Genomic DNA, 14994 nt, shown 5'->3' on the forward strand with positions numbered 1-14994 from the left:
TTAGTAATTACCAATCGCTATAAAAGAAATCAGCATGTGATCTGTGTCCGTACCTATTATGTAAGGTCTCAAGCAGATTCGCCGTGTTGCGTATAGAAAACTATCGTCATGTTTGCAAACAAAATCTTATTTTACTCTTAAACATCATACAGGACATGTACATTTGTAATTTCAAACAGAGCGAAAATTCTTGCTATATTCTTATTTCGTTGTTGATAGAAAATTAGATGAAAATTAGACATATTTTAATTCATTTTGTTAAATAAGTAGAGCATCTTAGGCCGTTGCGGCACCACTGCGGTCAGTAGTGATAAAAATTAATATTATATAATTTGATTAGTGGGAAATTAAATTTCAAGACGGAACGGCTGTCATAATCCTAATGTAAACAGAGCATATTTCTTTCTATTCATATTTATTATTTATGTGAAACCATATATAATATGACAACGTTGCAGCAATAGAATTTAAATATTTAGCAATGTATTTCCGTATCGGCCTCTAATTAATATTGATATTCTAAGTATTCATAAGTAATTGGTGTATGTCTGAGAGAATATCCATCAAGCTCGTGTCATGTAGAGCTACGAAAAAGTCGACCACATAATATATAATTAGTGAATTAAAAGAAAGAGTCGACATTGTTTATAAAAATAGTTAAGTTGCGTTATATAATTTTTATTCTCTTGAACACACCACCATTTATTATAACATACATTTTTATTTGGGTTGTTTGAGACTGAAGCATGTTTTAATACATGGTCCGTTTGGAAGCGTGCAAGTTACTCGAATAGCTACGCTTAAAAAAACCTGACAAACCGGTAGTACAAGTTGAATTTTACAGGCCTGTTTTGCTGCTACCTGCGATATCAAAATTATTTGAGAAATTGCTGTTAAAATGTATTAAACCATTTATAGAAACACTAGATCTCCAGTTTGGATTTCGAAATCACTACTAGATAATCCGCCAAGTGTACAGAGTAAGAGCCAATCATTTAAAAGGCATTCTAAGAAATGTTATACTACCCTGCAGTATCCCTGCACGTCTCACAAGTTATTAACCGGGCATGGTTTGGGATTAATTTACAAAATATTATCTATCATTTCGAAAGAAAATTTAGTCTCGTATGAGGGAGTTTTGGGACTACTCCTGCATCTGTTGTATACTGTTGATATGCCAACAACAAAAGAACCAGTACTTGGAACATTAGTCGACGACAGAGTTATCATGGCTAAAGATGCCTAAGGCTGTAGAAAAAGTGTAGCAGTCAAGATCTGCAAATCAATTGAAACTGGAAAATAGAGCTTAAGAGCCCAAATCTACCCATGATAATTTTGCGTTGCCGCGAAATAACAAAAACCTAAATATATCACTTGACGTATGCTCGATTCCTCAAGCAGATTTAGCTGAATACCTCGGTATATATCTCGATGGTAGGTTAAATTGTAAACATTAGTCGAAAGATACTCTTAACTATATCTAAAATAAAAAAGATTGGTTATTAGTCTTAAAGCCAGTTTGGACCTATTGTGTGTAACTATGGAGTTATACTAAAACATAAAATCAAGTACTAATCTAACGAACACAAAAGAAAGTTTTACGATTAATTGCCAATGCTTATCGATACGTTACCAGCTAAGAGTTGCACGATGACTTCGAAACCAAATGTATATACAAAAGTGATCCAATATTTCGCCTTAATATATTAAATAAGGTTCCTCAATTACAGCAAAGTGGAAGCAATACTGGACAACAAACACGAAATCAGAACAATGACGCGAACCAAACCACACGAACTTGTTTAGTGTATAAGTGTATATACATATTAATACATAGTGATGTATTAATCCCGTACTCGCTTTGACTGTGTATTAATGCAAAAGAGATGATTACAACAGAACATTTTAAAATAAGAGTATGCTATGCATATCGAATATAAGAGGTAATTATTCAAAAAGTTATCGATGTTCTTTTAGCAACAATATTAAATATAAATCAAATTGTTCATGGTTATTTTAAAAATGATTAGAATTATTCTACAAGAAACCATTTTTTAAATAAAAAGCAAGTTCAAGTATTATTTTATCTATTTAATTAGAACAATAATTATGTTGTATGTAAGAGAATTATATCTATATTACTATAGATGATTATTAAATCATTTATTATTTAAACAGAACTGAAAGACTGTGTCAATTCTTTCCGGATGACTTGCCCAGAACCCATTCAACCTTTTCTCTCTTAAAAGATCAGCCACAAAACTTGGGATATTGTTGAACAGAAGGTAAATCCCTTTTTTGAGAATCAATGTGACAATGTCATCTCCAAGGGGTCCAGTAAGTTTCACCTAAAAATATAATGTGTAATTTTAGGTATTTAAGGTATAATTTCTATAGTGAAAAATTATTTTATTTTTCATTATAACTTTCTTCAGCTTCAATACACTTGTTGTTATTATCCTTTAATTGATAAATGCTATAGCTATAGTAGTTTAAAGTCGTTTTTGAATATGTTAATATTCCACTGTTAACGAACGTTGTACAGTTAGCATTTTCAAGTTAAAAATAGCATACATTGTTCCTTATGATTTTACATAAAATGAAATATTAAAATACGGCAAATGTTCCTTATGTATATTAGGTCTAGCGAAAGGTTATCCATTATTTTCCCATTAAATGGTTCTAATAAATTATATCTAGTGAAGTCTGATAGGTTTAGATTAAATGGAATTAGACAGTTCACGTTTCATAATAAAAAAACTTTTGTGACGGTTTTGCGAATAGTTGACTCAGTTTTGTCTAAACTCATGTCCTAGCTGGACACCAACAAAGACAAAATACGCTATATGTTTGTTTTAAAACAAAGATGATGTAGATTGTAGAAGTGATTTTGATTTTTTCGACATCGGTGTCAAGGACAAGATTTAGGAAAGCCATTTGTCAAAAATATGGATAAAACTATTGAGTTGGAAGAGTACAACTCACGCAGGAGCTAAATATTGCACAAAAATCGTTTAGAATAATTTGAGAAAGGCTGTATACAAAAAGAAACTGGATGTATGGCTGCCACGTGAGTTAACGCGACCCACTTCTGAAGCGAATGGTGACTAGCGATGAAAGATGAATCATTTACGATTTTTTTTTGTTCTGGCCTAAAACCAGGCATTGGAATGACGAAATGAAATCTCCTTGACGCATGCCTGATTGTGGAGACTTGCTCTAGAGTGACAAGTTAGACCGAGTTATGTGGGTGTGCCTCTGAGCTTACAATTACACTAAACCGAAACTGACCCCTCTGGGTCGCTACTGCTACGGCTTGGGGATATGATTTCTAATTTGGGGATATGGCATCCGCTAATCGGGCAGATGTTATTGGGCACAAGGACCCGGCAAAAGAACATATAGTGAAACTAACTATTGATTCGCGAACTTGAGTTAACACACGATTGGGTGCTGTCATATGGGGACAAATGTTATGACTGCTGCGACGGATAAGGTCTTTACAACCTGGAAAAAAAGAAGCTTACCGGTGACGCGATGCTAAGCTCCCAGCATGTCGACCAGCTCGCTAACAAGCGCGTTTTCATAGGAAATTCAGTTGAGTTGTCGCTTGTGGAAGGAATCACATATGAAGTGCTTGATTTCTGGAGTGCCTGTTTCTCTATTAATTTAATTATTTCTGATAAACCATGGGGTGTCTAATATTCTCCTGAGGCGTTTATTTTGGAAAACTTAAAACCGTTTCATCTGGTTAGGTGTAATAAACTTGAAGTAGACATTAGATTCGTAGCGGTGTACGGACCGGATTAACATTTTGTATCTTGAGATTCAAAAGTCTGCAAAAAGTCTGCTAGAAGGGCAGATCAGAGGAGATAGCGGGTTTGATATCTAAATTTGGGAATGCCAACCGAATGGTCGGTCGAAATGGAGACCTAGGTATACGATGTTGCCCAGCCGTGCAATTGTTGCGGTGTCGATCTTGAGTTTCGAGACGTGCAGTCCGTAATGCTTCTTATGGAAAATGATGGTCTGCCAATAATAAGCGGATTGATTTGCAACCTCCAAAATTTGAAACACTTGACTGAATTGATTCTGTAAACCGCCTTGAATTGTATCCTTGTGCCTGGAGGACGTGAAGAAAGCAGTGTCGTTAGCGTAAATGTGTTCTTTTCTCAGGACATCTGAAATAAAGAGGTTAAATAAGACTTAGGTCATTTACGACAACGTCAATCGAACTGTATTGAAACTTTTGAGATTAAAGCGGAACAAGCCAGGATTGATGAATTCCTAATTCGAACCTGAGTAAACAAAGAGACGATCCGAGGGAAGGAATCGTCTAGAAGCGGCCAAATTCGACTACTATTACAGGAACCGTGTTTCATCAAAACAACGCCGGGGACTGGTCAGAAGCCCCGGAAGTCTGAATAGTGTGACACGCAACTATGACTGACTGTCATAGATTTAGTATCAACATTAGTCTTGTCCACGGCAAACTGGTGAAAAATTCATTTCAAGAGAGCTTCGTATGTCCAATTTTTTAATAGTAGAGATAAGGGCTTCTTCTGATGGACGCATAATGCAATTACCTTTGGAATAGCAACAAATTATTGAACGTAAAATAAGGCTTTCAATCAAGCCAAAATATTGTATTTCTTTTTAGTATTCTTATTATTACAACTCCCATATCTTACTTACCTTCACATCTTTAACTTTAGATTTAAGACTGAACTTGTCTACTTGCATTTTTATATTTTGACAAGGTTGTATGAAATCTACATCTCCAGACCAGTTAATATGATTCAATAGAATACTGTAAAAGTAAATTTTTATTAAATGCACAAAAGACAGTATAGTTATTACTTATAGGACCCATTAAATTTTTTACCCTCTGACGATGGCGTTTTATATTCTATTTTATAGTCACCAGTAAAGTTGAATGAAGGCCAGTAAATATCGTAAATGATAAAGTTTCTTTCAGGATTAGTATAATCTGTCATGTTCAAGACTGGCCAACTAAATTTTAATATATTGCGTAGAACATTGTTAGTTAAAGCAAAGCTAATTCTAAAAATAATGCGTTAGCTGTTGGCACTATAGCAATAAATTCATTATAAATTAACTTACGAAAAAATAGTAAAGTCCCGTCCGTAGTTCAAATCCTTAAATTTGAAAGGATCGTGTTTAGGTACTGGTATAGCAGGAACACCTTCCCTAATTGCCTTCTCGCAGCATTCAAGAAACCATTGTAATGTCTTCCAAGAATCTGGAGAATATATAATTAGTTATAACAGGTGTAATGTTTAATTTTAATCTTATATATTTATGATATGTGGTAGAAGTATATCTCTTATGTTTTAACTCTCTTTTATTTCATTCTTCTCTTTCTTATAAGTGAAAAAATGTTGCTGAAGATGCGAATATTGTTAATCAGTCAAATTTACGTGCGTTGCTTAACATTGAATATGAATAAATTTTTTTAATTTGCAACAGGGTCTCCATTGGAAGGGTTCCTAATGGAATTTAATTTATTATTATTAATTGTTGCCGAACTGTTATGTCAGGGATTACATTAGTAGTTAATTACGATGATCTACTAAAAATTATACTTGGAGAATACCCTTCGATATCCGAGAAATAAAGTAACAAATAGTGTGCGACAAAATTGAATTGAAATATAAAATGAAATAATTTTGTCGACTCAAAGGTAAAGATCTATAAAATATTCGGCATTTTTTCTAATGGCGACATGTCCAAAATGATTCATGATATTAATTAGTAGTAGCATACTTATTCGAATATCCAGTGTTCATAATTTTATTATTATGAACAGTGGAAATTATTTCTCATTTTAAATAATAATAAATAATATTAAACAATAAGTAACAGTTACTGAAAATTCACCGGTGTTAAAAATTGTTAAACAACTAGCAGACTTATTTCTGAATTAACAATTATGCTGAAAACCTTTGAGGCGATTTTGAAAACATAATAATTTCCGACTATCAGTTTGGATTCAGAGAGAAAGATTAGACAATTAATCAGGCCTTTAGAATACCGGAAGATTTTTTGAAGAAAAATCATTTGTCTGTTACATATAATTTAAATAGTTTTCTTCAAAGTAGCACAAGCCTTCGACAGTTAGCGATTAAGACTTGATGTAGGGATGTCGTCTTCGGAGAATATATGTTTTCTCAGACAGAGAAAGATGTTTGGATATATTGGAGAATAAAAATATAGATACTTTTTGCAACAGCTAAAAAATTGCTTACTTCCCTACCTTGTTATATAAATTAAATAAAATGTTTTCAAAGTTATTTTTATAAATATGAATATATTTTGTATCTAGCAGACTTTTTCAAAGACTGGAAGGCGCATATTAAAAAGATATTAAATGAGCTGAAAATAGTATGTAGTCAGCTATATTGGCTTCTTTGGGGAAACTTCGAAAATCGTATAATCAGATTAACAGTTAAATACTAAAACTAAATTGACACCTGGAAGAGCAATATAATATTCAAATGTTTGATACTAAGATATTGTGTAACGCAGTTAAGATGTATGTACTTACTGAATGTATACATTGAGGCTTACGAATCCCTAATGTTAAAGAAGAAATCAAAAGATTTGTTAGGAAATAGGACGCTCTGAAGATAATGGATGAAGAACACGTCTCAAACTCTAGAAATTTATGTAATACAGCTGGAGTAAATCGGGTGTAAAGTGAGAGAAATGGTTTAATGTTTACTAACTACATCTTATTGTTGGGCGAAATATAGTATATGTGAATTAATAATTGTTAGGAATCAATTAATAGTTGATCTAGAAGAACAGTTTTAATATAGAATTAGATTTAAAATATCTATATAAAAATCAAATGTTTAATTTTATGTATTAATAAACTTAAATTTAAATTAATTTAAAAAGTTACACATACCAGCTTGTATTAAACTGAAGATACCAAATAATAATAATATGATACATGTTCTATTCATTATTATAGTTTGGGCTACAAAATTAATTAGCAAACTAAATTTGTAATTATTCTACATACTTTATATATAATGTTGTTTTCGGTTTATCTATGTTTATTTCAGCATGGTAACCATATTAATGTAATACTGTTTGCAATTGAGCTGATACATAATACCTAATGACCAAACTACTAGATAACGTCGATTATTTTAGCACAATTAACCTGTATTAAATATGAACGGAAAGTAATTAAAAATAATTTAAATCATTATTTAAATTTTTTTAAACACAATGTGTTTTTTTTTGTAGTAAATAGTATGTTTGTATAGTATGTATTTAGTTGTAGTTATAATAGTATGTATTGTATTAATACTGGGTAAATCAAAAAGTTCTTGGAATTTGTAGTTCGTATCTGAACTCTAACCGTTTTATAAGAACATTCATTATATTTGATTAACAAATGATTAGACTATATTTAGTTTGAGTTTGAAATTTGAAAAGAATTTGATTTTATAATATAGTGGGCGTTTTCATGATATGATCAATATATCTTTCTTTTACTCAATTCGGACTGTTTTATATAAATTAATCAATTGGATATTACTTATAGTGACTGCAAGCCTCAAAAAGATACAGTGTGTTGGAAGTATGTCTAATTTTAAAAACTTATTCGATAGCACTGTAATGTATTTACTATTTCTTATATATATATATATATATATATATATATATATATATATATTGCGCCGACCAATATACGAATGGTTCCACAAGTAGCCGAATCGCCGGACCACGATGATTTTTAATGTATCCTGCTTCGAATGCTTAGGCCTGTATCCACCTTTAGGTTTACGCAGCTGTTATTGACGCCGTATTTGAGGAAAGTCTTTCGATTTTTGAAAGATATAGCCACAAATAATATTACTGCAAATGAAACAATTTTGTCAACTCATTGTTTTAAAAAAGTACTTAACTAGTAATAAAAAATACTTGAATAGTCTAAAATGAAGGTCAAGATAAATCTCGCGATAAAATAAAGTTCTTCTGATGTCGACTTGTAATAAAATGATTTATCATTTTCATCAATTTTAACAGTTTTTTTTTCTTTAATCCAGTATCCATAAGCTTAATATTGTTGTTAAAATCATTTAAACCACTCTAAATAATAGTAAGTAAAATTAAAAATAAATAATAACTACCAAAAATCCTAATGGATCCTTGCTATATATCAGATAATTTAATTGTAATACCTGATTATGTCGATCATAATACTTAAAATATAAGTGGATCTACTTTTTAAATTGGTAAATATGAGTCCTCCGTTAGCTAAGAAACCATTCTTGGTTAGTTAGTAACTTCATCAGAATTGGCAGTGTTTTAGTAAAGTAATTATTTTTTTGCTTAAATAATTTAAAATTGGGCATAATATTATTAGCATTAGGAATTTATTGGTATTGATGGGTTGGTTTTCATTGTACTGCTATAGAATTTTTCGATAAAGGCGGATATATTATGAAGTAGAATTAAACAAGCAGTGTCTGATGTCTTAGCGATATTGTTTTTATTTCAAGTGCCCTTCCTTTATTACTAATATAACTCTAATACAACTTTAATGCAGCTGAATTTGAGTGATTGCTTGAGTTATGCTTGAGATTCATACAGAGTGGCTATCGTGTGACACATTCCACCCTTCTGATAAAATCACATGTTATTCATGTTCTATGGTTTAATTTTTTTAAATAATTTTTGTATAATATTTAGTATAGCAATATGGAAAATTATCAATAATAAGCTATTTGTTGTCATCCTAATTTCCTATGGTCTTAAAATTACAATTCTACGATACGTTGGGTTTAACATGTATGTTACTGTAACTTCTTAATATGTGTTGAGTTTTACTTATAACTTCACTAAACAATATCAAATGGGTTTACTCTTTTTAATCTTCTGACTAAGCCATGATTATCCAGAAGCTGAAGAATCTCAACATTGATGTGCTAATGGAACCTCCTTTCATGTCCTTGTGCACAGTCCTTGTTAACGTTACCAACAGCTTCTACCTTCAGGTCTATGCAGATTGCCGTTATGAATGTACTATGAAACATCAACAAAACCTCGCAGTACCCTGTGTTGGAATCTTTATATCATATTTCTATTGCTTTGGGTTGTATGACGCCAGAGTCAAACCTATAGGTTTACGCTGGTTTCAAGGCCTGTTGGTAAAGCAAAAGCTTATTATATACAGCGAGGAATATCTATCCAATAATCAGTACATTCTGTTATACTTCAGCTTGAGTTCTTCACATTTTTTCTTAACATGTGGCTTTCACCTCAGTTTAACTTCAAGGGTTATGCCATTGATATTTTGCTGTATTTCCATATGGGCCTAGTTGTTGATTAAGATTTACTGGATTGTGCTTGATTCTTTTGTTGGGGAATTCAATATGGACTGATTTGTTTTGATGTACCATTTTTCTGTCCTGCATTGTATTTCGGCAATAGCTATTTGTAACTTTCCTATTGATTCAGTGTTGTTATCTCCAATGGCTAGAATTACAATATCATTTGCAAATGTAACAATATTTTTATTGAATGTAGGCAAGTCTCGAAGGCGGAATAAATAAAGGACATTTTCCAATAACTTTATTGAAAACATGAGACAAACTTGCTATTCTCTCCTAGTGATTTTTGTGGTCTTAGTGATATTGTGAACCTAATAAATCGTGGAATGTTGTTTCCTGTAACGATATTGATGATTTAGAATAATATTATTTTCCCCAATGATTGATTTTATCTATTTCAATAGAAGTTTTTCAAATAATTTGGTCATTGTTAACAATAGTGATATTGGGAAGCATAAGCTTGTTTCATGAGGTGGTTTTCGTGTTTTAATAATAATAATAATTAACTTCAGTCACCTTCCACATTTGTGGCACGTATTGTAGTCTGAATGAATCATTTATTAGGTTGATGAAGTTAATCGCGCTTTTCTTGGAAGTTCGTTTAATATTTTTTCGGTAATAAGATCAAAACCAGAAACCCTTTTTGCGTTAATAATATTTTTATTTCATTTTTAACTTCAGTAAAAACGACAAATGGAATTTTCTTTCGAAAAAACCTACGAAATTCCCTTTTAATCCAGTTTATCTTCGTTTAATGAAAATGGTTTTCCACAATAATTATTTTTGAGATACCAGAAGAGTTGGAGCCCAAATTAGCTAAATCTGAGGAATAAGCTGAATATTGACATAATTTTCCCTCACTCAGTTTCTACTTCTATCTTGATGGATGTCTGTTTGGATAGATGGAACTGTTTTTTCTTACGTAGGCTTGATTATTTTCTCAAATGTATTAATCCAATTGTTCCAAAATATATTAATAAAAATGTTTTATTAGTTTTTTTTGCAGAAAATTTATAAATTGAGGTACAAAGTGCTATCAGCTCCATCTAGCACAATCTTCAGATTCAACCCCCGAGACTATTTCCTTATTCCAAATTTAAGATATGGCTGGGTGGCAATTTTGAGGGCCTTAAGAAAAGCTGTTATTTAGAAGGGATAAAAATGGAAAAAGAACTAGACTAAATATATATGTCAAAATTATAACTTATGAAATATTTATACTAATTTGTTTTCCCCGACAAGTTTTCTCTACGTTTTGAATAATATTGTATTACATGTGGCCCTATTTCCGGTTGAATGAAAGGTAATAAGTAACTTCGAAATATTTTTTATTTGCGATAATAAATAGTATATTTTACGCCATTTGTTGTAAACTTATTTAAAATAATTCAGGGATCCACCAATACATAGTTTGTGTTAAATAAGTTACTAGCATTACAAGTAAATAAAGTAAATAATAAATACAGATCATTTTTCAATATTTAGTGTATCACCACTTCAAATTAAGGAACTCTTTTATTTTACAATGTTGTTAAAGTGTTCCTTTTCCAGGAATAAAATTAAAGCAAATATTGGAGTACTATTTTGAAGTTTAAGTCAATTTAATTATGATTTGTGATTATAACTATCAAATACTTAAGATATGTTTAATAATCTTGAAATTGTAGTATATAAGGTACTTGGTTGTTTGGAACCATCATTCGTTAGCCAGTTTGTCTCCCGATAAAGATTACCTTAAAAATGAAGTTAGGTCTTGTAGTCTTGATTGCAGCTTTTAGTGTGGCGAATGCTGGTAATATATAAATGAATTTTTGCAATTTTACCATATGTTTATTTTGTGTTAGAAAAGTATATAACAAAAACTTATATATTCATTTACATTTTGTTAACTACTCTTTTAATTTTAATAACCATGTAATCGAAATATCTTATTTTCAGATTCCTGGGACGCATTGCAGTGGTTCTTGGGATGTTGCAGAAAAGCAATTACCGAAGGAGTTCCTGCTGTTCCTGTACCTAAACATGATCCTTTGGTAATCGATAATTTTACATATGAATATAATTCTGTCCTTTTCAAGTGAGTATATTTATTATAGAGCTTGTAGCTAACTAAACACTAAATTTATTTTATCTCAGTGCGGATATAGCTATAACTAACAACGTTCTTCACAATTTACTGAATCTAAGCTGGCCAGTACTGAATATTACAGATTTTACTGATCCCGCAAGAAACCTTATACACTATGATATATACTGGCCCTTGTTGAATTTTACTGGAGATTACGAGGTGGATTATAAAGTACCATTGTTACCAGTTGTTAAATATAGTGGATCTTACAAGTAAGATTCTTCTTTTTCATTTACAATATATTATTTATAAAAATCGATTTTATTAAATATAGTATTCTTCTGCATCATGTTGACTGGTGGGGAATTTTTGATTTTGTTCAACCTGGCCAGGAAAATGTCACAATGCAAGTCGATCAATTCACGCTTAGTTCAAAAATTGTAGATGTTGACGTAAGTAACACACACAGTCTAACGTTTTTTATGATCCAGCAAATATATTACGAATATGACATTATATTTAGGTTGAACTGACTGGATTCTTTGGAGATGATGCGGTTGCCTTGGTCCTTAAGGAAGCGATTAAATATCTGTTCAATAATTTTCCCAGTTCAGCTGCTGAGTTTTTGAGAGTGAAACGATTCAACGAATTCTGGGGTGAGCACCCCGAAAGAATCGATGCTGTTTTCAATTTCTGCTTGGAGAACGAATAATTGTTCATTTGCTAATAATAATGTTATTTTTATTAATGAAATAAATAATTAATTGTAAAGCATTATTCCTATTTTATTGTTTTTGAAGGCCCTGTATTAGTAATGAACAATATTTGAGCTATTGCTCAAGTTTCAGAATGCTGTGTACAAAATGCGCTGTTAATGCCGCAAAAGCATGTTAAAATATGAAATTTAATCATCAGTCATCAAAAGGATCTTGATTATATTAATTTTTAATTACTATGAACGAGATTTTATTCTATCATCAATAATCAAGAGGCAGTCTTTGAAGTAGTTCAGAAAACTATTTACTACATTCAGCTTTCTCTAACGTATCTAGCTATTTTCAGATTTAAAAATGTATATATGTAAGTGTTAGAAGACTGAGTGAACACCGAGTTATACTTGTTATGGGTTCTAGAGGGCTATAACCCTGTATTACTTCAGTAGGAACGTAATAAAGAGCATTAGCTCTAATGCGCAACATTTTGTTTCGAAGCTATTGAATTATTACTATATTAGATTTATTGGAAGTATCTCATGGTACTAGGTGGAATTTTATCTAGTTTGTGTTTTGTTACAGTTTGACGTTACGCTGTGATATATAATATCATCATTATGTTCGTCATGTTATTCTACGCACAGTAAAAGTTACTTAAATAAATGTTGTTTCATTGGTTTTAATATGCCAAGCTTTCAGCCATAGTTATATTTTGTGTATGGTCCTGGTGATAGATTAAGATTACCATATGGTCTGCATATGTTGCCACACTGGTTATTTTTATGCTCGGTACATTAACAGTATACAGGAGATATATACTCTAATATCAAAGATCTTTTTTGCGCCTAATTTTCTTTTGTCTTTATTATTTGTTTCCTTCATAGTTTGTTCATTCTGGTGTAAATTAATTTGCGATGGTAGGTGTATCATAGACTTCTTCTATTTGAATTTTTAAGCATGGGATTTATGCTCTAGAAAAAGTAATAAGGCATATCTGTATATACATTACATTCTCTATTCAAAGGCAACATTTTAACAATCGGTTACTTAATTTGTATTTTAAATTGGCAAAAATTATAAATCTATTTCTTCTATATTATATAATAATTTGTCTTTAAATGCACTTACAATTTGTTTTAATATAAATATTTGATATATAATAATTTAGTTAGTTCAATTCTAATAGAAGATCTTATCCATTCATATGAAATGAATATTTGACCTGAAACCTGTTTTCTTTTTCTGAAAATGATGCATTTGTTGTGGATTGAGAATTTATAAATAATTTAAAAAATCGGATATATCATTGTAATTATTTTGTTTATAATTCTTTTAGATGCAAATATAAGAATACTATTTAAACACCAATGCCAAGAAAAATAGGAAAAGCATAGCTTTCGTGACATCAGAAACTGCATCGCAAATATTTAATGTTGTTGATATGAAATGAGAGAAGAGGGTTTTGAAACCTAATTTTTAATTAAAAATCGATTGAATTGGTTTAAGTAATAAGTTCTAACTTTTGAGTATCAAATTTTTGATTTATTTTATGCAGAATTTGTTTGTAATTTTTTTGAATAATTCACATGAATCAAGAGTTGATGATGGTCTATCGTTTTAAATAATGGCGTTAGGAATTTTTTACTTCAATTGAAACATTTTTTTATTTTATGATCTGGAAGTTGAAAAACATATTTTACTATGCACTTAAATAACAGGGTGATCTTAATTTGTTTTAGTTAGGACCTATTATTTCTGATAACCAATCTAAGAGATAATGATTTTGCTAGTGATCTTTCATAGCAGTAGCTGTGGAAAATTAACGAACTTTGAACAAAAAGGCAAAAATAAATCTACTTTACCTACGAACAAACTCGAGATACAAATATATTACATGCCAATTATCAGTATGGTAAGGGTACAAAATGGTAGTTGGAATCGAGTATTTGACGGAATCAACAAGAGCGAAGAAGAATGTGTAAATAAAGCGTAGAGAAATTTTCCCTGAAATAGTCCAATCATCTGCTAAGCTCAAGTTTTTTTTGGATTCACCTTTCATGCAAAGAAAACTGAATACTACAGGAAACGGTCGTTGTAAGAACAACACATTAGGAACCTGGAGTACTTCTCCCTTCATTAACGTTTATGATATGGAACTATAAGATAATATAGTGCCAATTGATAGAAGATTTACTTTTTTGTTTATGTGTAGCAAATAGCGCTGTTACATATTTAGGATAGACCTTCAACCGAAGCGGTTTAGTTAGAAGACTAGGAATTAGAAATATTACAATTGATGTATTTGAGAACTGAGTGAAATTTTTATTTATCAAGTCAAAATAATGAAAGAGGATAATCGGAAAAATGTGTTATTTCAGTGTGGAATTAAAACATTTTTAGAAAGATAATACTTCTTGGTATTAAAAAAAATCAGAAGAAATAATACTAGGTGCTTGCATGTATTTTGATCAGCTATATCATTTAATAAAATGTGAATGCAGACCGATGCGACATGATTTGGCTGGCACCTTTTGTAATATTAAATAAATATGCAATTGAATCGATGATTGGATTGCTTCCAAATGACTATTCTTCTTTCGATTGGGTAATATGTAGAAAGTTTTAAGAAAGTCGCAGAAATTGGTGAAAAATACGTCGATTAATATAAGACGTCAATTGCCAAGTGCCCGGCCTGATACATAGATGGCGCTACTAGAATTAAATACTTATGATTTTTTAGTTAGTCCTAACCCCCAAAAGATGTGTGTATAAATTTGACAGTTGACGGATTCAGAAGCAACTTCTGTTGTGAAAAAATTGATGAAAACGAACTTCGCAT

General features: G+C 31.0%; 2 protein-coding genes across 4 annotated transcripts; one reads left to right on the top strand and one right to left on the bottom strand.

Moving 5' to 3' along the window:
* Nucleotides 1-2070: 2070 nt before the first annotated feature.
* Nucleotides 2071-7094, bottom strand: LOC143193548 (uncharacterized). 3 transcript variants are annotated; one of them, XM_076399814.1, is made up of 5 exons: nucleotides 6935-7094; nucleotides 5125-5263; nucleotides 4861-5064; nucleotides 4696-4810; nucleotides 2071-2348 (listed from the first exon to the last, which is right to left on the bottom strand). In XM_076399814.1, exons 1-5 carry the CDS (start codon nucleotides 6990-6992, stop codon nucleotides 2160-2162), a joined length of 705 nt encoding a protein of 234 aa, XP_076255929.1. In that variant the 5' UTR covers nucleotides 6993-7094; the 3' UTR covers nucleotides 2071-2159. The 3 variants fall into 3 exon arrangements, with proteins under 3 accessions (XP_076255929.1, XP_076255930.1, XP_076255931.1); XM_076399815.1 differs by lacking the exon at nucleotides 6935-7094 and adding an exon at nucleotides 6569-6756; XM_076399816.1 differs by lacking the exon at nucleotides 4861-5064.
* Nucleotides 7095-11026: 3932 nt separating this feature from the next.
* On the top strand, nucleotides 11027-12219 carry LOC143193549 (uncharacterized). Its single transcript, XM_076399817.1, has 5 exons — nucleotides 11027-11166; nucleotides 11313-11451; nucleotides 11511-11714; nucleotides 11777-11894; nucleotides 11966-12219. The coding sequence occupies exons 1-5, from the start codon at nucleotides 11115-11117 to the stop codon at nucleotides 12152-12154; spliced, it is 702 nt and encodes a 233-aa protein (XP_076255932.1). The 5' UTR covers nucleotides 11027-11114; the 3' UTR covers nucleotides 12155-12219.
* The last annotated feature ends 2775 nt before the right edge of the window (nucleotides 12220-14994 follow it).

Source organism: Rhynchophorus ferrugineus, unplaced genomic scaffold (genome assembly GCF_030347505.1).
Source record: "Rhynchophorus ferrugineus isolate W39M unplaced genomic scaffold, kcgeb_rfMv2 rfM3, whole genome shotgun sequence".
Lineage (NCBI taxonomy): Eukaryota > Metazoa > Arthropoda > Insecta > Coleoptera > Curculionidae > Rhynchophorus > Rhynchophorus ferrugineus.